This window comes from Podarcis bocagei (assembly GCF_964188305.1).
Source record: "Podarcis bocagei genome assembly, chromosome: 8".
NCBI classification, from domain to species: domain Eukaryota; kingdom Metazoa; phylum Chordata; class Lepidosauria; order Squamata; family Lacertidae; genus Podarcis; species Podarcis bocagei.
Window position 1 is genome coordinate 1,813,655 of NC_138133.1, and position 26,285 is coordinate 1,839,939.

The following is a 26,285-nucleotide window of genomic DNA, read 5'->3' on the forward strand; positions in this document are numbered from 1 at the left end:
AGGCGCGCCAACTCCGGGCGGAAGCCTCAGGGAGGCCGCCACTCCGGGCAGACGGCGCCATTGTGGTCCCCGAAGGGGGGGGGCAGGGCGTCCCCCGGAGTGAAGGGATTCCTTGCCTGCAGCCACTGCAAAGCCAAAGGATACCGTCGCGTTCAGAAGAGCCTCCGCTCCTCGAAGCGAGGCCGCAGGGGGAAAGGGCAGCCTCCGCTTCTGAATTCAGGGTTTCCCTCCCCCGCCCCGCCTAGGCTGGTTGGCGCATAGAGATAGAAAAACCGCAGAGGGGCACAACAAAAGCTTTCAGGCTCGCCAAGCCCTGGAGGAGGGAGGGAGGGGGAGCTGCCCGCAGAGAACATGGAGAAACCCAGGGCTTTAGTGGGGCTGAGACGGGCGCCCTCGCCCAGAGAGAAGGAGTCCATCACCTCAGATGACGGAAGAGGCGCTGACAGGGGCTTGTTTTTGTTGGGACTTATTTGTATTGGATGCGGGTCCTTTATAAGAACTGCGACCTTCGTGGCGCATGTTGGTTCGCTTCCTTGTAAACCGCCTCGCGTATACCAACACAGGAAGGCGGGATACAAAAGAAACGACGTAGATGGGTTAAACACGTAGCGTAGAGAGGCTTTCGCTCTTAAGCCGGAAGTTCAGATGGTAACCCCTCCCTCTATCTCTATGACGGTCAGGCGTCACCGGAGCGCATGCGCGCTCGCGCCTCTGCCCCAGACGCTTCCAGAACCGTTTGGGCGAGGTGCCGGTCGGGAGGTTCTCGCGAGACGGGAGCGGCAGCGGGAGTTGGCGTTTCCCTCACGCGGCCGCTCCGAGGCCTCCATCCCTTTCTCTGCCTGCCGCCGCCATGTCGGCCATGGGGACGCTGGCCTTCGACGAGTACGGGCGGCCCTTCCTCATCCTCAAGGACCAGGAGCGGAAAAGCCGCTCCACCGGCATAGAGGCCCTCAAGGTACGCGGCGGGCGGGCGGGCGGGCGGGGAGGCCGGCCGGCGCTCGGATTCTCGGATGCAAGAGCCGCCGGGCGGGCTCAGGGCGGCGCGCTGGGCTCTCGCTGCTCCTTGGTGGGGCATCTCGGAGCCGCCGCCTCGCTCCGACCCCCTCCCTGTGGCGCGTGCTCGTGCCCCCCCAGCCCCCCCCCTTCGGGAGTTCGACCCCTCCCCCAACTGCCGCCCCTTCTCCCTGCAGGCCGCCTTGTTTTATTTCCCCCGGCCCTCCTTCTACAGCAGACGTTTTCCGCCGGGCCGGTCCACCGTCCCTCAGACCTTGTGGGGGGCCGGACTGCATTCCTATGCCCCACAAATGACCCAGAGATGCATTTTAAATAAAAGGACACATTCTGCTCATGTAAAAACACTGATTCCCCGACAGTCCATGGGCCAGATTGAGAAGGCGATTGGGCCGGATCTGGCCCCCGGGCCTTGGGTTGCCTACCCATGTTCTACACCTTATTTCCCCCTTCCCGTCCCTTTCTGTTTTCGTCTCTCTTTGGAGCGTTTGACAGAATTGATCGGGATCCTTGACGATCCAGAGGGACAGGAATGTCGTCACGCTGCACTAACCGTTTGAAAGCTTTTTTGGGGGGGGGGGGGTGAACGAGAGAGCTCCTTTCATTTCATTTTGAAAGGAAAGGAGCTAACACCCTGCCTAACAAATACTCTCCATGTTCTTAGAGACACGAAAATGATGCAGTCATTCAGGTTGTATAATTCATCTGTATGTACAGATTCAATTACAGAAAGAATTATATGAATTGTTACATTTCTTGGTGACCCTTATGTTATATGTCTATTCCATTTAGCTAATGAAATATAAAAAATTAAAAATTAAAAAGAGGCAGCACTGTCTCCATCTCTGTTCTTGCAAGATTTTGTAATACTGGTTCTGTACTTGTGTTTTATAGTCTCACATATTGGCAGCTAAGGCAGTAGCCAATACTCTAAGATCTTCGCTTGGGCCCAATGGTAAGTATAATTATGTTATAAACCTTTAAATCTTCTGTGTTGCAATGCTTTTCTATTCATACTGGCATTTTGTTTCAATGTTTGTTGCAGGCCTTGATAAAATGATGGTTGACAAGGATGGTGATGTGACTGTGACAAACGATGGTGCCACCATCTTGAATATGATGGATGTGGACCATCAAATTGCTAAACTTATGGTTGAGCTGGCGAAATCTCAGGATGATGAGATTGGGGATGGGACCACAGGTGTTGTGGGTAAGATTACTGAATCTTATGTGTTGAAATTTTGTAACTTTAAAAGTGATTTCAAGTTCCTTATAAAAAATGCTAAGTTTGACAGTAATGACTAAGTATCATATGTAACTGGTACCTCTGTTTTTGAACACTCCTCGGAAGTCGAACATTCCATGCGGCTTTCACTGAGTGCAAAATCCTGAGGCCTAGCTGTCGGCTATTGAGTTTTCGGTTTTCAAACATTTCAGAACTTGGAACGGTCTTCCAGAATGGATTATGTTCGAAAACCAAGGTACCACTGTATTTAATTATACACATTGCCACATTGTGTTTTTGTTTATAAAAGAGTCAAAGCTACAACTTATAGCAGTTGATCAGTTGCCAGTGCATAAAACTTTAACCCTGTTGAGTAGCATAAAATCGCATTATTTGCAGTAACTGCATGGATTGTGCACCTGGACCAGTTTCTTTAAACTAAATACTTTTGCACATTTACTAGAGAATGTGTATTCAATAGGGATTCCTCCCAGTGTTTGTAAAATTGCATGATAGGTCTTAAATTGTGGTACTCCGTTTTTATCCACACTAGTATTTGAGGTGGTAAAAGTGGTTTTATCATCTCTGCTCATGATGAAACTTGCTAAGTACATGAAATTAAAAGGTTAACATGATAAGAGGATATATATATATAATGTCCAGTAGCACCTTAGAGACCAACTAAGTTTCATACCCATTGAGTCAATCACCCATCTCCTACTACCCTCCTGAGAACCCCCCCCAACTATATATAACTTCTGTTTCAGTGTATCTGAAGAAGTGTGAATGCACACAAAAGCTTATACCAAGAACAAACTTAGTCTCTAAGGTGCTACTGGACAATTTTTTAATGTATTTTGACTGCGTCAGACCAACACAGCTACCTACCTGAATGAAAGAGGATACTTTGAAATAAAATGAGTTTTATTTAATGTCCAGTATGCTCTATAAAGGGACGCGGGTGGCGCTGTGGGTTAAACCACAGAGTCCAGGACCTCTTCTGAAGGCTGGCGGGGGGCAAAAGTCTTTGTCCCCCCTGCCTGCCTTCCCAGGGGCTTTTAAATCGCCCCGGACAGCGGAGAAGTCCTCCGCTGTCCTGGGTTGATTTTAAAATGCCGCCCGCCAGCATTTTAAGATTGCCCGGACAGGGAAGAAGTCCTCCGCTGTCCCGGGGTTTTTTAAAATGCTGGGGGTGGGAAGAAAAGCCCTTGTCCCCCCCCCCAGCCTTCAGAAGAGGTCCGGGGACAGACTGTCCCCGGACCTGGTCTGAAGGCGGTTTCCCTAGGAACGCATTAATTGATTTTCAGTGCATTCCTATGGGAAACCGTGCATCGCAAGACGAAAAACTCGCAAGACGAAGAGACTTGCGGAACGAATTAATTTCGTCTTGCGAGGCACCACTGTATTTGAAAGTAATGCAACCAATCATATACATGTTCTTTAACTTGTTCATATGGTTTCATTTTCCATTTTCCTCCTTTAAATATCAATTGACCATATGTGATCCAACTGCCTCTCATGTTAATTTTCTTTACACTCATAACTTCTAATGGGGATACTCTAGATTCTAATAGGTTTTTATACCTATCCCAAACTTCAGTTAAAGGACCTCGGAAGATGTGGTTCTCAAAACCTTTATGAATTTTCTTCTTCTCACACCATAAGTATGCATGCCATCCAAATCTGTTATCAAACCCCTCTAAGTCTAATAATTCCTTATTTTCTAATTTTATCCATTCTTTCAACCAGCAAAGACATGATGCCTCGTAATATAATTTCAAGTCTGGCAGGGCAAAGCCTCCTCTTTCTTTTGCATCTGTTAATAACTTAAATTGAATTCTCTCGGCTTTTTGCCCTGCCAAATATATCTTGAAATCGTTCTTTGCCACTCTTTGAAAATCCTAATCCCCATTCTATATAATATTTCATTAACTATCTCATTAAAAATGGTTTTTGGAAATTATGAGACTAGGGCAACTATTACTTTGAATTGGACATCTTTAGTCCTTCCACCCTATTTGGCTTCAAAACCATATAAATACCTGTTTACCTGATCATCTGATTGTAGCTGGTAAAATGATTTCCAAGTTATTGTTCAATATCAAGTTCTTGTAAAACTGGAAGATTTAGGTTTTTCAGTTAGTTGGTATTCTTCAAAATATTCTAATTGGCGTGTGTTGGCAGGTAGATTAATAAAAATATTCGTGGACTTGCTTGCACACAGCTGTCTGTTTCAGGAACTTATCTTTAGGTGCCAGGAAAAACATTCCTCACCTCACAATCTTTTGGCTAATTAAACCGTGTACAGTGGTACCTCGGGTTACATACGCTTCAGGTTACATACGCTTCAGGTTACACACTCCGCTAACCCAGAAATAATGCTTCAGGTTAAGAACTTTGCTTCAGGATAAGAACAGAAATTGTGCTCTGGCGGCACAGCGGCAGCAGGAGGCCCCATTAGCTAAAGTGGTGCTTTAAGGTTAAGAACAGTTTCAGGTTAAGAACGGACCTCCGGAACGAATTAAGTACTTAACCTGAGGTACCACTGTATTGTTATTATGGTATGTAGTTTTGTGGTTTTATATTGTAAACCACCTTTCGATCTTCGGATGAAGGGCAGTATAGAAATTTAATAAAGGTAAATTTAATAAAATTTTACAGAGAGGTAAAACTGTCTATTAAAGAGGTAAAACGTTTTTGTTATAACTTTGCTTCTGCAGTTCTTGCAGGTGCTCTATTGGAACAGGCAGAGCACTTGTTGGATCGTGGTATTCATCCTATCAGAATAGCAGATGGGTATGAACAAGCTGCTCGCATTGCTATTGAGAACTTGGACAAGATCAGTGACAGTTTTCCTGTTGACCCAGAGAACCTAGAGCCTCTCATTCAGACAGCAAAGACTACTCTGGGCTCTAAAGTGTAAGTACACACTACTACTTTTTAAAAAAATAATACTCCTAGGTATTGTAATTCTGCAGGCAAATTTCTGTTTGAGCTTATGGTTACTGAGAGTTGAATTATGCATTACATTGAGCACATGGTGTTTTTTTTAAAGCAAAGGGTAATATTCAGCCCAATTACATTATACAGAATAGATTCATTGTAATCAACGGACTTGAATGATTTAAGTACAATGTTCATTGGGTCTATTGAGTATAACTAGCATTGGCTATTGCCCAATGTGCTTAACACTGAGCCTTGTTTTGAAGGAAAACCTGCTGATTTTCAACTATTGCTAGTGAGGAAAGATTATCAAACAGTGAACTGCCACAGAAGCAGGAATGCCCCAGGCTGCCTCTGCCCTGCCACCTTTGAGAGGAGCCAGAGGAGGTACAAGAATGAACACAGCACCCACACCTATCTGCTTTTGCTCACCCTTCCTTAAGAGAAATGTGTTTGCTCACTTTCTCTTCTCTCTGGACGTTGTGGTGCACCAGATTAATCAAGGAAGGAGCAGTTACTTAATTCACTCACCAGTGTTCTACAGGTGGTGACAATTGAACCCAAGCCTCCACTGAATGCTACCCATTGATAGAAGAGGGTGGGTGAGAAGGAGCAGCAGCTGTTCCTTGCTGCTTTCTTGCAACAGCAAGGACTGGGGAAGTGATGATTGCTGCTGCTTCTGATCACTCATTTGCTCTTTTCATCTGGTAGGCTATACCTGCTTGTGTGCTCGTTGTTTTGGTGAGCAAAAGTACGTAGTTACTGCTTTTTGGAAGAGCAGCTGCCAGAGCGGTGGACTCGTAATCTGGTGAACCAGGTTCGCATCCCTGCTCTTCCACCTGCAGCTGCTGGGTGACCTTGGGCTAGCCACACTTCTCTGAAGTCTCTCAGCCCCACTCACCTCACAGAGTGTTTGTTGTGGGGGAGGAAGGTAAAGGAGATTGTTAGCCGCTTTGAGACTCCTTAGGGTAGTGATAAAGCGGATGGATATCAAATCCAAACTCTTCTTCTTACCTGCTTTTTTGTCCTTTTACTGTGTGGTGTATTGGGTAGCTTTGGGCTCATCAGGCCCACTCTCCACCAGAGTTCCATGCAGAGGGAAAACAAAGGTAAACAAGTGAGAAGATGAAGTAACTGCCTCCATGATGAACCACCTATGTTGTGTCACCCAAAGAAAAGAGTGAGGAAGCAGAGACAGCTGCTTGCAATTTCTCTAGGTCAGGCATGGCTTCATTGACAGGTTAGACACCCACCTGATGTTAGGTCACAAAGTTCAGCCAGACTTGCAAAAGAAAATTGTTCCTTTGCAGCCCCAACTTTAATTCAGAGTCAAGACATGGCTGCAAGGAAAGAATCAGAAACACGCTTAGAGTGCGCTTCTGATTCTTCATCCTTTAGTTGCAGCTTGAAGTTTTCAGTGGTGGCTTGATGTTTCCTATGTCTGACATCATACAACATCAGGCCATGGAAAGGTGGCTGTGGTTAGCTCAAAAAGACCTTGCAGACCTGAGGTTCTTCACTCCTTTACAGTTTGATTTTCTCTTCTCACTGATTTCTGCTGATAAGTTATTTTTCTTCAAAATAAAAGTGGTGGCGTTGAGGAAAAGTGCTTAACATAATATGCAGTTTGATCATAAGTTTAAAGTGAGCTTGTGTCAACATAGTTTAAAGATTTATATTTATTCTGTGAGTTCTCCAAAATCTTCAGTAAGCTATTCGGATCTACAATGGTTGATTTTTATTTTTTTTAATTACCTGAATATTTTATAATGAAACTTCCTTTCATTTTTAGAATTAATCGTTGCCACAGACAAATGGCAGAAATAGCTGTAAATGCAGTGCTAACTGTGGCAGATATGGAGCGCAGAGATGTTGATTTTGAGCTGATAAAAGTCCAGGGCAAGGTCGGTGGTAGACTGGAGGACACCCAACTAGTAAAAGGTGTGATAGTAGATAAAGACTTCAGCCACCCACAGATGCCTAAAGTGAGTGACCTTGTTGATTTGGTAATGGCATTTTTTCTTTGTAAACCTTGAGTTTTCTTATTGCTGCTTAAGTCCAGCTGTTTTTTTAAATCAACTCAAAATGTATTATTACAGTGGTACTTTGGGTTACACACACTTCGGGTTACAGACTCCGCTAACCTGGAAGTAGTACCTAGGGTTAAGAACTTTACCTCAGGATGGGAACAGAAATTGTGTGGCAGCAGGCCCCATTAGCTAAAGTACTATTTCAGGTTAGGAACGGTTTCAGGTTAAGAACGGACCTCCGGAACAAATTAAGTTTGTAACCAGAGGTACCATTGTATTATCATTATTATCTGGGGTGGTTTGTTCTTGAGGAAACCATTAATTTTTAATCATTAAAACTTGAAAGTTTATTGCCCACTTTAACTCTAGCCCTTATTTTCCCAGGAACTTAAAGATGTTAAAATTGCAATACTGACTTGCCCATTTGAGCCACCTAAGCCAAAAACTAAGCATAAGCTTGATGTAACATCTGTGGAAGACTATAGGGCATTGCAGCAGTACGAGAAGGAGAAGTTTGATGAGATGGTGAAACAGGTTAGAATGATACTTATTTGTTTTAATATGCTAAAAGGCTTTTGAAAAGTGTCATAAAAATCTTCACTTGCATTTGACAATTAACACTCTTGCCAAATAGTACTGAAAGTGACCATTGTATTCAGTGTTGTATATGTTGCTGTTGTTTAGTCGTGTCCGACTCTTCGTGACCCCATGGACCAGAGCACGTCTTCCACTGCCTCCCGCAGTTTGGTCAAACTCATGCTGGTAGCTTCGAGAACACTGTCCAACCAATCTCGTCCTCTGCCGTCCCCTTCTCCTTGTGCCCTCCATCTTTCCCAGCATCAGGGTCTTTTCCAAGGAGTCTTCTCATGAGGTGGCCAAAGTCTTGGAGCCTCAGCTTCAGGATCTGTCCTTCCAGTGAGCACTCAGGGCTGATTTCCTAAGAATGGATAGGTTTGATCTTCTTGCAGTCCATGGGACTCTCCAGAGTCTCCTCCAGCACCAGTGTTGTATATATTCCACTCCTAAAGTTTATATTCCACATGCAGGTTATTCAAATTCTTTATCAAGGGAAGCCAAATAATATAACCCATATATAAAAGCAGTTTTTGCATAATTCTGGTATTCCTAATCGTGGGTAGGGGAAGGTGCTGTGCATGGCACTGAAACTTTGTCCCCCTGCCACTAGATAGCTTATTTATCCACCTCTGTGGCTTGTGAAATTTGTCTTCCAGACTTCTAAGCATAGTTTTGCAATCTATGTTTAAAGTTTCTAACGTTTAAAGAGAGGTGTGTGTGGAAATGCACTTCTGCAGAATTTCTGTATGCACTTAGCCCAGATTATACTTCTTGCAATACTAAAAGGAAATTGAACAACATTTCTGAATTTCCTATTTACAGCAAGGTGATCTTGCATAAAATCAGAAGTTTAATGATGTCAGAGAATGGTCTTGGAGTAGCTTTGAAGTGGATATGCACTTGATTAGGATTTAGAAGTGAGGCTGATGTAAGTTGCACTCAGAGTTGGAATCCAGTGTACTGTATTCACTATTCATGACTAAGTCTCTTGATTTTCAGTGAGTCTGTTCTGAGTTTTGCTTTGTTGGATACCACTCAATGCTTCTAAAGCTGGGAATAAAATTGTGAACCAGTGCTTCCCTGCCCACTTCTTACTTTTATGTACTTCTGAGAAGCTCAAAACTAACATTTCAAGTCAAAACGGAAGCTGACCAGCATGTGTGAGTCTGCACTTTTTTGAGATCTATGACTCCACCTAGCTGTGATTGGTCAAACTATGGCGCAGGGCCAATTCATGTTTCCTTTTCTTCCATCCGTCTTCTGTGTAACAGTGGTAGGCTTTAAGCTTTTGAGCCAGGCCTCTACCGTTGCAGGAATGTTAGCATGAAGGCCCTTCCAAGCTGCACATTTATTTGATGTGCACCACAACCGGGGGCAACCCCCAAACCAGCTAGGGAGACAGCTTGCCATAGTTTTTAGCACCTCCATGGGTGGTGAATGTAACTGGCATCTGTTCAGGGCTGCCCCTCTTCATGTTACTTAGTGTAACAACTTCATGGTGAGTTCCAGCAACTAATTTTCTTGGAAAAAAGCACTGAATAAATATGTATGTATGTATTTTAGATCAAAGACACTGGTGCAACCCTAGCTATTTGCCAGTGGGGATTTGATGATGAGGCCAATCACTTACTGCTTCAGAATGAGTTACCTGCTGTTCGCTGGGTTGGTGGTCCTGAAATAGAAGTAAGTATGAGTCACTTGCTACTCCTTATTTTTCCTGTGTACTTCAAGGTTTGTCACTCATAGCTTTTCTGATTGCTTTCAGTTGATTGCCATTGCAACTGGAGGCCGCATTGTACCTCGTTTTTGTGAGCTCACACCTGAAAAACTAGGATTTGCTGGCATTGTCAAAGAGCTCTCATTTGGAACCACAAAAGACAAAATGCTTGTAATTGAGCAATGCAAAAATTCCAGAGCTGTGACCATCTTCATTAGAGGTGGAAATAAAATGGTGAGTGAGCTAATTTAATCAGATAGTGTCTGCAGTTGGTTTTTTTCTGTTAAAATCTTTGTACTGTTTTGCTTTGATCTGCCTTAATAGAAATTCCTAAGTTGTGACAAGAACAAGTAGTAATCATTTGTATGTATTAGTATGCCCTTATTAACCTTGGAAATAGGTGATGTAAGAAAAGTACCGTATTTTTCGCTCCATAAGGCGCACCTACTTTTTTGGGGGGGGGGGTTCAAGGAAAAAAATATGCGACTCTTGGGGGCTTTTGCGGAAGGTGGGGGAAGTGAGAGAGCCTCGCTCTGTCCCTTCCCCCACCTCCCGCAAAAGCCAGGGATAGCTGCGCGAAGCCTCCCCAGGGCAGCTGGATGAAAGCTCCCCACTGCCCTGTGGAGGCTTTGTGCCGCTAAGGCAGAAGCTAAAACAGCTAGAAGGGAGCCCTGCACAGCACTCTCTCTAGCTGTTCTGGCTTCTGGGGTAGCCCGCGAAGCCTCTGCAGGGCAGGGGGGAGCCTTCATCCCGCTGCCCTGCGGAGGCTTCGCGGGCTACCCCAGAGCTGCTCAGGAGCTTGTCGGTGCTGGCGGGGGAAGCCCAGCTTTTCCCCAGCCCCAAAAAGCGGGTCGGGGAGCAGCGGAAAGGCTGTGCACAGCCTTCCTGCTTCTCCCAGAGCTTGGCGGGGCTGGCAGGGGAAGCCCAGGTCCCCCCAGCCCCAGGGACCACACATTCGCTCCATAAGACGCACAGACATTTCCCCTTAGAGTTTAAGTTCAAGGAAAGTTCATGGCAGAGCATTAGAGATGAGGAGGTCACCCTTTCTTTTAATATAGTATGGGTTGATAGTTGGCTCTTAATTCTGGATACCTTAAGGGTTCGTTTAAACACAATAGGTTGCATTAACATTGTGTTCTGCTTGCACAACAGATTTTCACTTTTTCAAGGGAACTTTTCCATCCTTGCCTTTGCCCTGCAGCCTCCTGCACACCCTCAAAATTGTGATTACCTTTTTAATGTCATCAGCCCTTTCTACTGCTTGAATGTACCTGTTCTGCTCTTTACATGTTTTACTCCCACATGCACATCATGTTGAAATTAAAGAGTTTTATTTGTTTCACTGTGTTGTGAGCATAATTTTTATCCCTCTTTTTGTCTTCAACCAGTGAACCTTCTAAAACTAGATTATCAAATTAATTTTGCCACTTTGAAATTAAGTTTGTAGACCTTCAGTAGAAGCATCAAAACTGAATAGTAGTGTTGTTTGCTCATCCTGAGTTGGACAGGAGAACTGCTGTCCAAAAGGAATTCTTGGGAGGCAGGAAAGGGCTGCAGTTCATACCTTTTGTGTGCTGTCGCTTCTGATACAGATAGAAGTAGCTGGAGGAGGGGTTGTGTGGATTTTTAGAACAGCAGTCCTACTCAGAAGCAAGTCTCATTCTATTCAGTAGGGTTTACTCAACCGATAAATGGAAATAGGATTGCAGCCTGTTTTGATAGGATTTTTGGGTAGCTGTGCTTTTTAATTTTAAGCTACTAAAAAGAGTGAAACTGGGCAAATGACAGCAGTATAATTGCTAGTGGAATCTGCTGCTCAAATTTTGTATGCTTGTTGGATTTTCTGTTTATTGGAAAAGTGCTATAACCTTAACTTTCTTGTGTGTCTGCAATTGCTTTGTCTAATTGAAGATAATTGAAGAAGCCAAACGATCCCTTCATGATGCATTATGTGTGATCAGGAATCTTGTTCGTGACAACCGTATTGTTTATGGCGGAGGTGCTTCTGAGATCTCTTGTGCACTGGCTGTTAGTGAAACAGCAGATAAGGTAAAAAAGAAGTTAGTTGATATGCCATGCTGACCAACTTTACATTAAGCTTTCGTAGAACTACGGATGCTGCACTGCAGATCCAATTTTGTTTCTACTTGTGGTTTCTAGTGAAGCACCTGCAAATGGCAGCACCCTATTCACTTCAGTACCCATAAGCAATTTTATGCTTATGGATTGATAAGGGTGAATTGTTCCCAGGCTGATAAAACTGCAATATTCTTCAGATGTGTAGTATCACTTTCAACCTAAAAATAGATGCTTGCGTGCTCCCACACAAGAAATCTTCAAATTATTGGCATCTAGGCCCATCTCTAAAATTCAGTCACTGTAGTATATTGGAGTGTCAGACTTGAACCAGAAAAAAATGAGTTTAAATCCCATCTCAGTCATGAATTTGAATGGATGGCCTTGGACCATTATTTCCCCTCTCATCCTAAGCTACCTGACAGATTGGGAAAAGGACTGGATGCATTTTGATGGCAGTGGGAATGCTTTCTGGAGGGTCACATCATCATTTCTTTAAGGGGAGGAGAGTTGCTGCTTTTCCTTTCTTCCTTTTGTTTTGTTTTTGGAGCTGTTCTTGAAGTATAATTATACTAGTTTTGTCTTTAGCAGAGTTATCTGTTTTCCACATTTATTGGGCCTGGGCTGTTAGCCTGCATGTATACAGACACCTCCTTGGATTATTATTTGTACTCCTTGCAGAACTGTTGAGTTGCTCATATAAGTTGAACTCACTTGTCCTCATTGGCATAATCACCCAGCCAAATATGATTCATTATATGGCCTCATGACATTATATTCACTATGTGAGTCTTGAGTGGTTTGTTTTGTCCATGTAGCTAATATGGAGGTGGAAGAGAGAAGAAGCATCGGGGGGGGGGGGCAGAGTACCAAAGCAGTTGCAAAGGGAAACTGGATCACTAAAATGACAAATAGGCACACAGTCTAAAACACTAACAATAAACAAAAAAAAGAGACCACAGTCCTGTTTCCCATAAAGTGAAGATACAGTGTAAAAATATATAAAACGGGGCTCAACAGGTTATGCTCAGATACATGTCTTTCTGATCACAGCGTCTAACAGCACAGCTGTTCATGTTTACCTAGCTGCTCCTTCTAACTGACTTATAAGGCTTCATATATAAGCAGTATAGCTGATGGCCGCTGCTGCTGGGAGCACTGCTGCTTCTGTTGTTCCTCTTTGGGGTGGAATGCAGAACTGAAGCAGCACTTCCTTAGACTTTGCTCTTACTTCATGCTGTTAAACTTTAGGATAGATGAAATAAAAATGTTGGGTGAGGTAAAGCCAAAATGATGTGATAGATGAGGAGTGTCAATATAAATTTAATAAATGGAAAAAAAAGTAATGGTCACATGAAAAATACAAGCATATTCAGGGTAATAGTGACTGGGTTTATGCACCAGAATTCAGGTTTATAAAAGTGAGAGAATCTCTTGAAGCTTTTATTCTGTATCATTCAGCATCTGAATTCCCCACTTATTAATAGTTAATATTTAATACAATAACTAATATCAAGTTTAGATGTAGTAGCTTTGGTTTTGAGGGTAGGGAAGGAAGCTATTTTTTGTCAGCTGGAAAAACTAATTCTCTGTATAATGTCAGTCCTCACTCTGCAAAGATGGTTACAGCTACAATCCTGTTAAGTGGAGAAAGATATAATAAAGTAGGCAGTTAAGATTGAAAGGCACATCTCATAAGCAGGTTCTTGTGCAGCCTGTGTTCTGTTTGGTTGTTTTTTTTTAAAAAAAGAACAGTATATATTTTCAGGTAAACAGTTATTAAAACATAAAGCAGGCTCTGTTTTCGGACTTCTTATTCTGTGTTACTTGTTCTCCTAGTGCCCATCACTGGAGCAGTATGCCATGAGGGCTTTTGCTGATGCCCTCGAAGCCATTCCAATGGCACTTGCTGAGAATAGTGGCATGAATCCTATACAGACAATGGCTGCAGTGCGGGCTCGGCAAGTGAAAGAAGAAAACTCTGCTTTGGGTATTGACTGCTTACGCAAAGGGACAAATGGTAAGGACCACAAGTGCCAGCATTATTTTCAGATAAGTGTCAGTGAATGTAATGATTGTTATTCTACTGCACGTAATTTCTTAGAAACACCTGAATGTCATTAATATGCTGCGCTTGCCACCCACTCCAAAAGATGGGCTCTTCAATTGGATTTAGTGAAATACAGTGGCATCCCTTTTGTGCCATTGACATTCCAGGAGAGATTCCATGGAGAATTGGGCTATGCCTTAGGCCATTTGTCTCTGAACACCAGCTGTTGGAAATCGCACACGGGGAGAGTGCTCTTGCTCTTAGGTGCTGCTTGGGGGCTTTCTATAGTCATCCGGTTGGCCACCTGAGAATCAGAAGCTAGCCAGGATGGGCTCTTGGCCTATTCCAGGTTCTTATAATCCCATACAATGTGATCTTCCCTTTGGGTCCTTCTAACTCTTGATTGTACCAGCCATTGGTCCTAAGGCACAGGCTGGATAAATGTTTCTTGAGTCTGTAGGCAACTCTAGTTCTGCTAGTTACTGCTCTTACCACTGAATAAAATGAATTGTTGTAACAAGAACATACATAGAAATCTATTCCTTGCTGATGCATAGAACAGATCTGTTTTCTATCTTGTATTGTGCTGGGAATGTTAGATAATTTAAGTGAATGCAGTACATTTACATTTTCTTTCTCTTGGCAGATATGAAGGAACAACATGTTATAGAAACTTTGATTGGCAAGAAGCAGCAGATCTCTCTGGCTACTCAAATGGTTAGAATGATTCTGAAGATTGATGATATTCGCAAGCCTGGTGAATCTGAAGAATAAAAAATTAAACCTGACATGTTTCAATTGCAGTGGTCCCATCAGTCCAATTCCAGTGTTTTCTCGTAGGCCGTTTCTGTTTGATATACTTATTTACATCAATAAATAGCTGTTGTGGTGTCAGTACTTTTTCAAAAGTTTCATTGTTCTTTTTCTTAAGTTATGCTGGGTCCCAGCTCCTCTTATACAAAGATACTGTAGAAATAGAAACCTTAAATTGTTCACATTATCTGTAGCTTTTAATCTACTGCTCTTGTTTCCTTGTGGTGTTAGTACAGAAAGTACATTAGTACCTTCAGTACATTAGACTTGTATAACACTGTTGCCCTAATTTTTGGATTTTAGCATGGATTGTATTAAAGTGGGCTTTGTGGAATTGTAACTGGGAGGAACTCGAAATAAAAAAAGATGTGGGTTTTGGAAGAGCAGCAAAACAGAGTGCTTATGGTTCTGGAAAAGAGTCTCATCAATATACTGATAACCAGATGCTTTCTTTTTTGCCAGATACTTGCGGTCTTTGTTATTGCTTGGTGCTGGAAGAATTTTAGTGACACCATAACTTTATAGATAGGCTATTGGTGTACCAAGAGATTGTACATTACAAATGGTAATGATTGGAGGCCAGTGGTTGTTAGGCTGCAGGGTTCAGTTTTTAACATCTCAACATAAAATTGCTGAGTAAGGTTAGCTGGGAAAATATAGTGTGCCGATTACACCCAGCTCTGTTTCTCATTTTTTACAATTTAATGTGGGGAAGGCTGTAAAAGAGCTGAAGCAATGTCATGCCAGTAGCTGACTGCATGAAGGCTAATAAATTGAAATGCAGTCTTGACAAGGCAGGCTCTTTTGGTGGGTGGTTTGGCTCACCAAGGAGGTTGTTTCTAACTTCTAGATGTGGTTACAGTTTGCCTGAAGTACCTTGCTTGTTTGGCAGTCAGTGATGTTGGGGTGGAAACTTTTCCGGTGTTTTTATTTTATGCTGCTGATGAGCTTACACCGTGAACGGATGCTATTTGCAATTATTAAGGAAGCTTGACAGTATTCAAAACCATAAACCAACTGGGGGATTGAACGTTGAAGCCTTCTGGAATAGGATTATTCACACACATGCACAAAGAGGCCTGTGATAAGTCCATGGGTTATTTTGAAGTATTAATCACCCATTATTATTTTTAGCCATCTGGGATGACCCAGGTTTTCTTCTGGGATGAAAAGTCCCGAGTTACTTGCCTGTGGTTGCATTGGCAATTGTTGGCAGGGAGGGAATTGTATGTGTCAGGGTCCTACATGGAAATGAAGCTAGGGGTCAGACGCAGTGCTCAGGCACCCCACAGTGTCAGCTTCCTACGTGGCAGGTGTATACCGTAGTCTGGCGTATAAGACGACCTTTTAACCCCGGAAAAGGTTAAAAAGTCGGTCGTATTATACACCGGGTATGGGCGGCACAGAGCGGAGCCTGCCTTCCGCTGCTGCTGCGGCGGCTCTGAAGCAGCACCAGCCAGTGGCGGGCTTCGCTCTGCGCCGGGAGAAAGCCGCCTGGCACAGAGCCCGTCCCCCGCTGCTTCGGAAGCAGCAGCAGCGGGCGGTGGGCTCCGCTCCACGCCAAGCAGCTTTCTCCCAGTGCAGAGCTGCCCAGCGTAGCCAATTTGGGGGGTCGTCTAATATGCCCAGTCACCTAATACGCCAGAATCTATGGTACATTTTGGGATGGGCCAAGTCATTGAAAAGCCTCCGTCCATAGGTGGTGGTGTACCATAGAAGATTTCTGGTAGCAGACTCCCCCACAAGGAAGCAGAGTATGGGTATCTGTTTGCTTTACACTACACTCTAGTCTTAGCCAAGCCCTGCTTTTCCAAAGCCAGAAGGGTTAGAAAATTGCCACCCTGAGCTGAATAAGAATATGATAGCCTTATGCAAGAGTAGATTATACAGATGCCCCCCCATTTATGCAGGGGTCACATTCTGGACCCCTGTGGGTATACGTGAAGTCACATTAAGTGGGGAGCACCCACTAGAAACACTCTTAAAAAAAAGACAATCTTACTCGGCTATGAATGATTGCTAAAGAAGATTTTTAACTATAGCTGTCAGGTTTCTGGAACAGAAAATGGGTACAAAGAGTCCGAGAACATTATGTACTTAGACGTCAAGCAGTTTCATGAAAAGTAGATTGAAATTAATTTTTTCTGCTCCTCCCAGTCACATTCCCAGCATATTTTTTCTGCTTCTCCCTCCTTCCAACTCCCCCCATCAACTACTTGGATCTTTTCAGGACAACCTTCCGAAACCAGACCTATAATTAATTGAATTCAACACAGATTCCCTTTTCATATTGACAAAAGTACCAAAACTCTGCAACTAAAGTCCTGAAATATTTTGTGGTTTTCTGTCTTAGCAATTCCTATCAGCTTGTACTGAAAATGTCTCACATAGTCCCTCTGCCTCATTGGATAAGTCCAAATGAAAGTAAGGATCAGACTGTGTCTTCCCATACTCCATATTGCCCTAAGCTGTGGCGGAGAGTGCTGTATGCTGCTACCAGTGCTGAAGCGAGATTTAACTAAATGTGAAATAGGGATGGCATCTTGTTCTGAGCCTCAGGCAGGAAATTTTATTGGACTGGCCCTGGAGTTCAAGACTATAAGACAGTAGCGGGTCCAATGGTCAAGAAGGTTGTTTCGGCCTGTGCTGCAGAGGGAGCTGAGGGGCTCATCAGCCCATGTAGGTGAAGGAAACCTGGAAGGTCCCTTTGGGGCTGCTAAGGCAGCAGGTAGACTTCACCCAGCAGGCGCACTCCATTGCCTCTCCAGACAGAGGCGTGACAACCATTAGTTTGGTGGCCCTCACGGCCTCCTGGGGGAATGGATTCTTTAACTATCAAGAAGGCTGAATTCCTCCCCAGGCCTTGAAGAGGCTCCTGGACTCTTGGTTGCCAACAAATGGGGAGCCTTAGCAAAGGCAGGGAAGAAACGCTGCAAACAAAGGAAGCGCAAGGGCAGCTGTGTAACAAAACCACGCCGTCGGGCGACCTGTGAGGGCTGCGGGAAGGCTTGCCAGGACTGCCAGGTAACTTTCCAGCCGGGCACGAGGCTGCCCGAAGCGGGAGACGGGGAACCGAGGCAAGCCTGAAGCCAGGCCGCCGGGGGGGGGGGGGAGTCGGCTTGGCTTTCCGCTCGAGGGGCGGAGCGGGGCGGGGCGGCGGGACGAGGAAAAGCGCCGCGCGCGCCCGAGCCGCCAGTTCCTGCGCAGCGGCGTCGCCCAGCTTCGGACGTGCGGAGGAGACCAGCGAGCGAGCGAGGGAGCGAGCGATGGCTTCGTGGCGGTGGCTGGTGGCGTGCAGCGCCCTCCTGCTTTGCGCCGCGCCGGGCACGGGCCAGCAGCGGCCGCCCCTGCTGGGGGGCGTGCAGGACGCCTCGGTGGAGGAGGAGGGCGCGCGGCGGGCGCTGCAGTTCGCCATGAACGAGTACAACCGGGCCAGCAACGACAAGTACGCCAGCCGCGTGGCCGAGGTGGTCCGGGTCAGGAAGCAAGTGAGTGTGCCGGGCGGGCGGGCGGGCGGGTCGGACTAGATGACCCCGGGGAGTCCAGCCCAAGGCCGGGGCGGGAGACTCCCCCAAGAAGCAGCTCATTCGGCCCGTTGCGCGGAGCTGCTTTCTCCTGCGCGGGACTTGGCAGCCTTGAGGGCAGGTGGGAACCCGACGGTCTTTTCTGCTCTTCCCTGGTCAGGGGGCGAAGGACGGGTCCCCGCGCTCCAGGCAAGGCCTTGGTTTCTTTGCCCAGGGAGGAGAGTTTCCTGTTTTCCTGGGACTAGGAGCCCCCAGGAAGAATCGCCGCCTGGGAAGCTGCCTGCCCCTTAAGAGGTCGAGCTGAGACGCAAGCAGGCGGCGGCAGGGCTCTTCTCTCCCGTCTCCCGCCTCCCCTCCTTTCGCTCCTGTGTTTTTAGCCGCAGCTCGCTGCACATATATATTCTGAGTGCTTACATGGGACTAAATTTGTGCGCTCCGGGCTGCCCTTAAAGGCACAAGTGCAGGAGCAAGGCGAGCAGTTGGCAGCCTGACCCGGGAGCAGAGCAGAGCAGCTGGCTTGTTCCAGGCGCTGGGGGTCACTCCAGCTTGACTCCCCCCTCCGCAGGATTCCAGGGGAGAGGTCAGTCTCTTCTGCTTACATAGCCAGCAGCCAAGATTATGGCTGCTTGTTGTTGACTGGAACAGCCTTGACCTAACTAGGACATGTTGGTTTTTAATGTGTGTGTAATTGATTTAAAAGAATAAAGGTCGAATTTCCTAGTTGCCTAGATCCAGGTTTGGGGGCGAGTCCCAGCAGACTTTTAAAATCAAAAAACACGAAGCAAAATAAAGCATGGAAATATTGGCAGATAGACCTCCCCTTACTTCCCCTTTGGCATAGAAAAAGGCCACACATTTAGTAAGTTAAAAATGTTTTGTTTTCAAACTCTTCAAAGTTCAGTTTTATGTGCTTTTCCATGCAGCAGAAAAAAAGCAGGCAGTTTAACTTGGTTTCAGCCCTGATGTCTTTTTGGGTTGGATTCATATGCTGAAGGATAATAAATAAAGGCTTTGGTAACCCTTCCTCCCAAGGTGAGGGGGCTTGACCTAGTTAGGTTTGGCAGGACTGCCTACTCTAGGTCTGAATCCCTTCATGCACTCACTAGAACTAAGCATTTGGTTATGTGAGGCTGATATTTATCCCACAGGACAAAGAGCGCTTCCCTGATTCCTTTCCTCCAATATTGCTTAATTCAGATATGCTGCTTACAGTTTTTGGGTGTAATTCAGCAGGAATCTGGGCTGTCCAAGTGCCCTTGAAAATTTCAGCAAATTGGGGCTGCAAAAGGTCACATGAATTGGTCTTTCTTCCATCTTTACACTGGTAGCAGACGTGTAACGTGTGTCCAGATGCATTCTGTTAACCAGAGCTGTACTGAGTTAAGAACCTAAGAAGAGCCTGCTGCAGGATCAGGCCCATGCCCCATCTAGTCCAGCATCCTCTTCTCACAGTGGCCGACCAGCTGCCCCACAGAGAAGCCCCCCAGCAGGGCCAGGGGGAAAGAGCATCTCCTCACTGGCAATTCCCATCAACTGGCATTCAGTGCAAGTTCTGCCACTTCTGCACAGCTGTGTCCTTTGATGCAGTTTGATTGACAGCTAGTTGGTTGCCATGACAAATGACAGCACTGTCAAAATAGAAGGAAGATGTTGGCCTGAGCGTCGGTATCCTGCAGAGCCAGGCCTCTTTACATTTCCTATTGCTATTTGTGTCTGGCTGGTCAGTGCTATAATCTTTAGGGCTCAGCCAGCAGTTTCTCTTCCCCCAAGCTTGACTTCCTCTTCTCTTTTTAACTAAAAGATGCAAACATTTCCTGAAATTTAAGGAAGTAGCTTTCTCTAATTTGTTTGCATCTTGAAACAAGTGGTGGTATCCTGATTTTCTAGGGTTCAAGTCAGCTATGCAAACATGCAGTATAGCTACCTAGGCTGGCATGATTCTGTGGGGGAATTAAAAATTTGAATCCCTGTGGACCCACATGTGTGGGTGAACAACAAAATAATCGGTTGGGTGCCTAGATTCAAAATGCAGGGCTAGAATATAGGTTGTTAGACCCTTCTTATCCCTTTTACAATTCTCCCCTCTTTCTACTCCTGTTGCAAGGAACAGACCACATAAAGCTAAGCAAGTTTAAAATGCTTTACTTACAAGGTCAGACTTCAAAGGTCTGATACCTTCATTGTTCCATGCAGCTGCAGGAGAACATAGGCAGAATACTCTTGGGTAGGAAAATCAGAATATAGTTCCAAACACATGCTCCAAGCTTGGGAGCAACCTTAGCCACATCCTCCCTGGTGGGTTACGTGTCTTGGAGGGAGAGAGAGAAGGTAGAAGAAGAAGCGTCACTTACTCATGGAGGTAAGAGAGTATGACCTAGCTGAGTCTATGAATCTTAACCCTGCCGTCTTAACTCCTTCATGCACTAACTAGAACCCATGCATAGTTATGTTTGACTGCAATTTCCCTCAGATTCAAGGGGTGCCATTCCTTGCAGGCAGCACACCAGAACCTGGCTTCTCTTGCTACTTTCAGCATAAAATGTGCAGAATCATGTGAACTCCAGAATCAACAAGAAGCCTACTGATTGAACTATTGAGTTGGCTCAGTTCTCCCATCCTCGTGTAGGGCATTAAAAAGACATTAAATTAATCCCCAAATGCACTCCAAATCTCTTAAGAAGCTTGACTTTTTATGTAGTAGAATTTTCTCCTGGGTAGTCTTAATGCAGACCAATCCCTCCAAAAATTTGTCCTGTTTTTCTTAAAGCCATCTATGCCAATAGGTGTCACCACATCTTGTGACAGTGACTTGCGATAACCAAAGCCTATTAACGTTAAGGGATGCATTCAGCATGCTCTGCCCTCCTATCATGGAGATGTGTCGCCTTAAGGTCAAGGGTCTGCTATTGGTGCCCCTGTTGGATATGGTCTGTGTGTAGGGGTGGGGGTCACTATAATCGCCTATCTTTTCCCCTTGCAAAGCAGGGCTGGGCCTGAAGCCATGAAGCTCCATAAAGGCCTGGATTTGGACCTGATGTCAACACCGGCTCTCTTCTTGTTCCTTGGTGTTATAGTAATGCCAGTTGTCATCTCTTTGACATAAAGAAATAACCCAAATGTCTATGACGCAGGCAGATTTATAGCTCCTCTCTAAAAGGAAAGGCTAAGCACAGGCGGTTCCTGTGTCCCTCTCACTGTTTTCCAGGGGGGCAGCCTTGGACAATGTTCACAGATGAATCCCAGTCTCTCTTTTGTGATTAGAAAAGGCATCGGGTCTCGTGCAATATACTGAATATTCTCTCTAGTAAAGGAGCCATTTCCCACATCTTACAGATTGTCTCTGGAGTCCTTTATTTTTTCGATGTTAAAGTTGGGCGAACAACTTGTCCGAAGTCAGTAGCCAGTGTTGAGAACTGTGCATTCCATGAAGCACCAGAGCTGGCAAAGGTATGTAGCAGAAACAAGGACATTGCTTAACAGTGCTAAATATAATAATTGGCAGTAAAAATGTCCCTCATTATGAAGGTACTTGTGCAGCACTATTTTGAACTTGGAAGTGAATGGTTGCTCAAAAAGAAGAAGGAAAGAAAGGCAGTGCATGGGGATATCCTTGTGGTGGGAACTAAACCTGAGGAACCTAGTTTTTTGGGGAAAATACATTTTCTCTCTAAACAGTCTGCTTGACTGTTTTTACAGGGTCAACCTGTATCTGAAGAAGTGTGCATGCACACGAAAGCTCATACCAAGAACTAACTTAGTTGGTCTTTAAGGTGCTACTGGAAGGAATTTTTTTATTTTGACTATGGCAGACCAACACGGCTACCTATCTACTACTGGAACCTTTACCCTGTAAAACTCAGTAAACATGTAAAACTTTGCCTTCTTTCTCCTAGTTCCACTCTGGATTATGTTGTTTTGGGGATCAGTTCTGATAATGTTTTCCTTAGATGTTATGGGCATGAATAATGTACCAGGAAATTCTCTTGCTGAAGCTACCCTATAATGAACTGGAGCTGTGCAAGAGCTCCAAAAAATATCTGTGGGGCTGATAAAGGGATTAGCCTGTTTTATCCCCAGTAGCCCTGTGAGGGCCAGTTGAGACATGATCTTAAATGTGTCTTTGCATTTTGTGTGCTGCTTTTTTAAAAACAATGTAAGTGGGGGTGGGGTTGATAATGCCATCAGAGCAGACAGATACTAAGAATATTCTTCTGAAGCAGGAATGGAGGTATTTTTCTACAAAGCAAATATTGGCTTTGGAAAGCATTTTATCAGGATGGCAGCTGGATGGGGGAGAAAGGCTCTTATCTCATTAATGATTAGCCTCACTCCAGTTTGAAGCATCTGCACAATGGATGCAAAGACACACTTAGTTTGGCCTTGAGAGTTAAGGAGTTGCCTAAGGCTTCCCATAAACCTTCTTGGCTAAGTAAAGATTTGAATGTGGGTTTCTCTTCTCCACCACTTCAGAGCCTGATCCTTGTAGCCCAGTCCTGTGCATATTCACTCTGCACATGTGAACCTCTGCGCAACCCATTAACTTATTTCCTCCATAAATGTGCCGAGGATTCCCCTAAATATGAGGACTGAAGTGCAGCCTTCTTTCTCTGGTTTGGTGCAGGGGGGGGGGGTCTGTGGAGTAGAGGAATGATTTTCTTGTGTCCTCACACCACAAGAAACATCTTGCATCCATTCATTATAGCAACTAGAGCACAAAGAATTGCCAAAATTGGCTGATTACAAAGAAAAGCAAAAAAAAAAAGAAGAAAATATTTAGCAACCACCAACAAATGACTCAGGAGCCAAAAAGAGTAAAACGCCTGGGTTTTCCAGCAGCCTCCGTTCAACACACAAAGAAGCCCTTGTGTTTTCTGTTTGGGGGTGCTGTTGCCTAGTCAAAGAACTCAAAACAGTTGCTTGGTGACTTGGAAGACTTCTAGCTGAGCACAGCACAAAAAGCCTTCTGTCCTTAACTAGTTCAAGTTCCCTTTTCAGTAGTTTTGCAGCATCAGCAATGCCTGTCTGTGCAACTATCTAAACTTCGTTATACAAGTTCTCCCCACCCCAAAAAAAAGTGAAAAGAAGAACTTGTCTTATTCCAGTTAGCTATTCTTATCTCCTCCATGATTTCACGGTGGATTTCCTTCCAAGTAAATACACTTACGGTATGTTTCTTCTAATAACAGTCAGCAGCTTTGGGCTGTCCCATAATTGCGTAGTATTGCACATTTTAACATTTTTCATGTAGTAAAGCTTAAAATGGTACCAAACCTAGTACAAGTATATGTAGCCTGATTCAGCTGAAGTTCAGTGCTTTGGCCCCATTAATGTCAGGACTGTATCTGAGACTGTATTATCCCATTGGGGTAGAGCAATGGGATCTCCATGAGCTGAACGGAAATCTCCCTGAAAGGCAGTTTTCAGTCTTCTGTCACAGTCTGCCATGACAAGCAAGGGAGCTTAGGATGGGGTGATGCAGCTGCAGGCTTCATTCCCAGGGCCGCCACAGGAGCCTTTCTACTTTTCCTCAGATGGAGGAATGACTGGCATTTCTTCTGACTGGGAAAATGTACTTGGGATCAAGGTTGTGGGAAAGAGTCAGGTGCTCTTTGGTGGGAAACCTCAGGGGGTCATCTGGCTATAATTTATCTCCATTCCAGAATGCCCAAGAAACCGGGGGTGCCAATAAGGGGCTGAGCCTATAGAGACAAGGACCCATTAAGTGATGTGGGGCGAGTCATTGGGCTACATGGTCTGGGGGACAGCTGAAGAGAGACAAATTGTATCTGACACCCTCCCCCCCGAGGCACCATTCTGTGCTTCCCATTGACTCTTCCCTCTAGGAGAAAATGATAGCCATTCAAACTTATGGCAACATGGCATGAGGTTTTCCCTTTTGATGAGGAGACCATGAGAGTGGCTCTGTCCATTTGGGTCCTGTGATTATCCCTCAAGAAGTGCAGGCCTTCTCTTCACTTACCTTGCTTGTTGTAACACTGAGCATTTTTATTGTTTGTATTGTCCACCTGTGCTTACCCCACAGCCAAAAGGGTCAGTTTATGCTCATATGTTTGCATTTACTGTGATTTACTATGTACATTTACTGTACATTTACTATGCTTGTGTACTGCATAACAAGTTGAGAGTAGAGCAGACTCTTATTACAACACATATTGTCTCAAAACTCGTTGTAGAACTGTGGATAAATGAGTGTGCAAGTGGCATTGCTGTCAGTAGCAGATCTGTCCTGTTGGGGACCTGCATGTATGAAGATAAATGGAAAGAGCTCAATGAATGTTGTTGGTGTTTGGGGTGGGGAGGGGTCTCTCTTGGTGCACAACAGGGGATTTGTTGTATCCCTAATGATTGAAAACACAGAAACATGCATGTCCCTCTGCTAAACAGAGACATGAATTCATGCTTCACAGAGGGACTAAAGATGGCACATGTATAACTTCTGTGCTGACACAGGATGCAATGCACTGGAAAAATCCCCTATGAAATCTCCCTTTATTACAGTAAAGATTGTGCAGCAATATTTTCCAGTGTTTTGTGCCCATGCAATCTACGCCACGTCTTCATAGGCTGCTATAAAACAAGGAGCACAACACAGACCAAGTTAGCATTTAATTCCCTTTAACGGACTACAGGTGCAATTCTGCACACCCTTACTTGGAAGTTAGTCTCATTAAACCCAGTAAAAATTTACTGCTCAGCACACAAACAGAAGCGCTTCACTTTAGCTGGGCCATGTCCAACATGAGGATGTTTCTTGGGGGTTGGGGAGGGAACTATCACTAGGATGCTTATAACATTAAGATTAACTTTTAATTAGTAATGTTCTGATTTACCATGGATGCAGTTCATATTAGTCATATTAATGGGTTTTCTTTCTCTCATTCCCTGCTTGTAGCATGTGACTTGCAACTTTCAGGTGTATTCTGTTCCTTGGACAAACCACATCAGCCTGAAGAGAAATAATTGCACCTAAATGCCTGTTTGCTTCATCATAGCTGTTCTGGTGGTCTTCTCCAGATTCAAGAAGAGCAATAATCCAGATGTCTTCTCAAGCAAATGTTACTAACTCTGAAATTCTGACATATACTTACAGGATACAAGCAAATCATGTAGTTTTCCTTTAAAATGTATTTTCTAAACTTTCTCTTTGTGATTTATCATTAGGTTTGTAATCAATGTTTTCATGCTGGATTAGTATGAAAAATAAAAACATACCTTGTCAGAAACTGAGGTTTTTAAAAGACTTGTGCCCCATGTATATTCATTGCTAAGAATAAAGTACCATTATTCAGTACTGGCTCATGTGATTACTAACAGTGGAAAAAACCACAAATCATAGCTTTTGTCATATTTTCTGAGCATCCGTTCAGGCCCTACTCTCACCACCAGTCAATCAGCACTATTCAAGACCACCTGACTGGGTTGTGATGCCTTTGGAGATTAGAGTTTACAGCCTTAGGAATTGCACACCCAGTAGTTTTGCCAGGTTGGTTCCTGGGGTGCCAGAATGAAATAATATGCAGGGCCATGCTAAGCATGTTTACATTAAAGTAAAGCCCACTGAGTTCTAGAGTCTTGGGGACTATGCACACAGCTCAGCTTCAAGTGGATCGCAAACCTCTTGCACCTTCATTAATTCCCCCCCATCCATTTGAGGTTTTCCTTCAGCTACTACTGCCCGACACTTTATCTCCCCACCACCACCCAAAATAAATAAATAAATCTGGAGATTTTCTGTCCTCCGGAAATCTGAAAAGGAGATCAGCACCATGGTGGGCATAGCAGGAAACAGCATTTCATGGGTGTGGACAGAAAATCTGGGTCTGAAAACATATTTCATCTGTGCAAACATTGCAGCTTTCCAGAAAGAAATATTCCCTTCCCCTGTGCACTGTTAAGAGAGGTTGTCTTGACCCCCAAAGAGCCAGTTGGGGGGTGCAGGGGGTCAGGTGAATGCCATGTGATATTTGAATACAATCCCATTTGGATATGAGCTGCCACGGAAGAAAACAATTGGGGGAAATGCGGATTTTGTGGGTCCTTTCCAATAAGGTTGCAGACTAAAAGCACACCTGGAAGTAAGTGCCACTGAACACAATGCATATTTCATAGAATCATAGAGTTGGAAGAGACCACAAGGGCCATCGAGTCCAACCCCCTGCCAAGCAGGAAACACCATCAGAGCACTCCTGACATATGGTTGTCAAGCCTCTGCTTAAAGACCTCCAAAGAAGTAGACTCCACCACACTCCTTGGCAGCAAATTCCACTGTCAAACAGCTCTTACTGTCAGGAAGTTCTTC

General features: G+C 44.6%; 2 protein-coding genes across 2 annotated transcripts; both read left to right on the top strand.

The window, feature by feature from the left end:
• The first annotated feature begins 738 nt into the window (after nucleotides 1-738).
• On the top strand, nucleotides 739-14,525 carry CCT5 (chaperonin containing TCP1 subunit 5). Its single transcript, XM_081206006.1, has 11 exons — nucleotides 739-955; nucleotides 1,906-1,966; nucleotides 2,057-2,221; nucleotides 4,957-5,155; nucleotides 6,972-7,164; nucleotides 7,594-7,743; nucleotides 9,349-9,468; nucleotides 9,551-9,736; nucleotides 11,414-11,551; nucleotides 13,418-13,598; nucleotides 14,275-14,525. Exons 1-11 carry the CDS (start codon nucleotides 851-853, stop codon nucleotides 14,400-14,402), a joined length of 1,626 nt encoding a protein of 541 aa, XP_081062132.1. The 5' UTR covers nucleotides 739-850; the 3' UTR covers nucleotides 14,403-14,525.
• A 3,136-nt stretch (nucleotides 14,526-17,661) lies between these two features.
• On the top strand, nucleotides 17,662-25,277 carry CST3 (cystatin C). Its single transcript, XM_081205723.1, has 3 exons — nucleotides 17,662-17,929; nucleotides 21,299-21,412; nucleotides 24,879-25,277. Exons 1-3 carry the CDS (start codon nucleotides 17,708-17,710, stop codon nucleotides 24,954-24,956), a joined length of 414 nt encoding a protein of 137 aa, XP_081061849.1. The 5' UTR covers nucleotides 17,662-17,707; the 3' UTR covers nucleotides 24,957-25,277.
• Nucleotides 25,278-26,285: the final 1,008 nt, after the last annotated feature.

Bases quoted from the DNA above. Each gene is read 5' to 3' on its own strand.
- CCT5 (XM_081206006.1), top strand. From the start codon at position 851: ATGTCGGCCATGGGGACGCTGGCCTTCGACGAGTACGGGCGGCCCTTC. The intron at 7,165-7,593 runs GTGAGTGACCTT...TTATTTTCCCAG, and splicing joins GCCACCCACAGATGCCTAAA to GAACTTAAAGATGTTAAAAT. The intron at 7,744-9,348 runs GTTAGAATGATA...TATGTATTTTAG, and splicing joins TTGATGAGATGGTGAAACAG to ATCAAAGACACTGGTGCAAC.
- CST3 (XM_081205723.1), top strand. From the start codon at position 17,708: ATGGCTTCGTGGCGGTGGCTGGTGGCGTGCAGCGCCCTCCTGCTTTGC. The intron at 17,930-21,298 runs GTGAGTGTGCCG...CACATCTTACAG, and splicing joins TGGTCCGGGTCAGGAAGCAA to ATTGTCTCTGGAGTCCTTTA. The intron at 21,413-24,878 runs GTATGTAGCAGA...CCCTGCTTGTAG, and splicing joins AAGCACCAGAGCTGGCAAAG to CATGTGACTTGCAACTTTCA.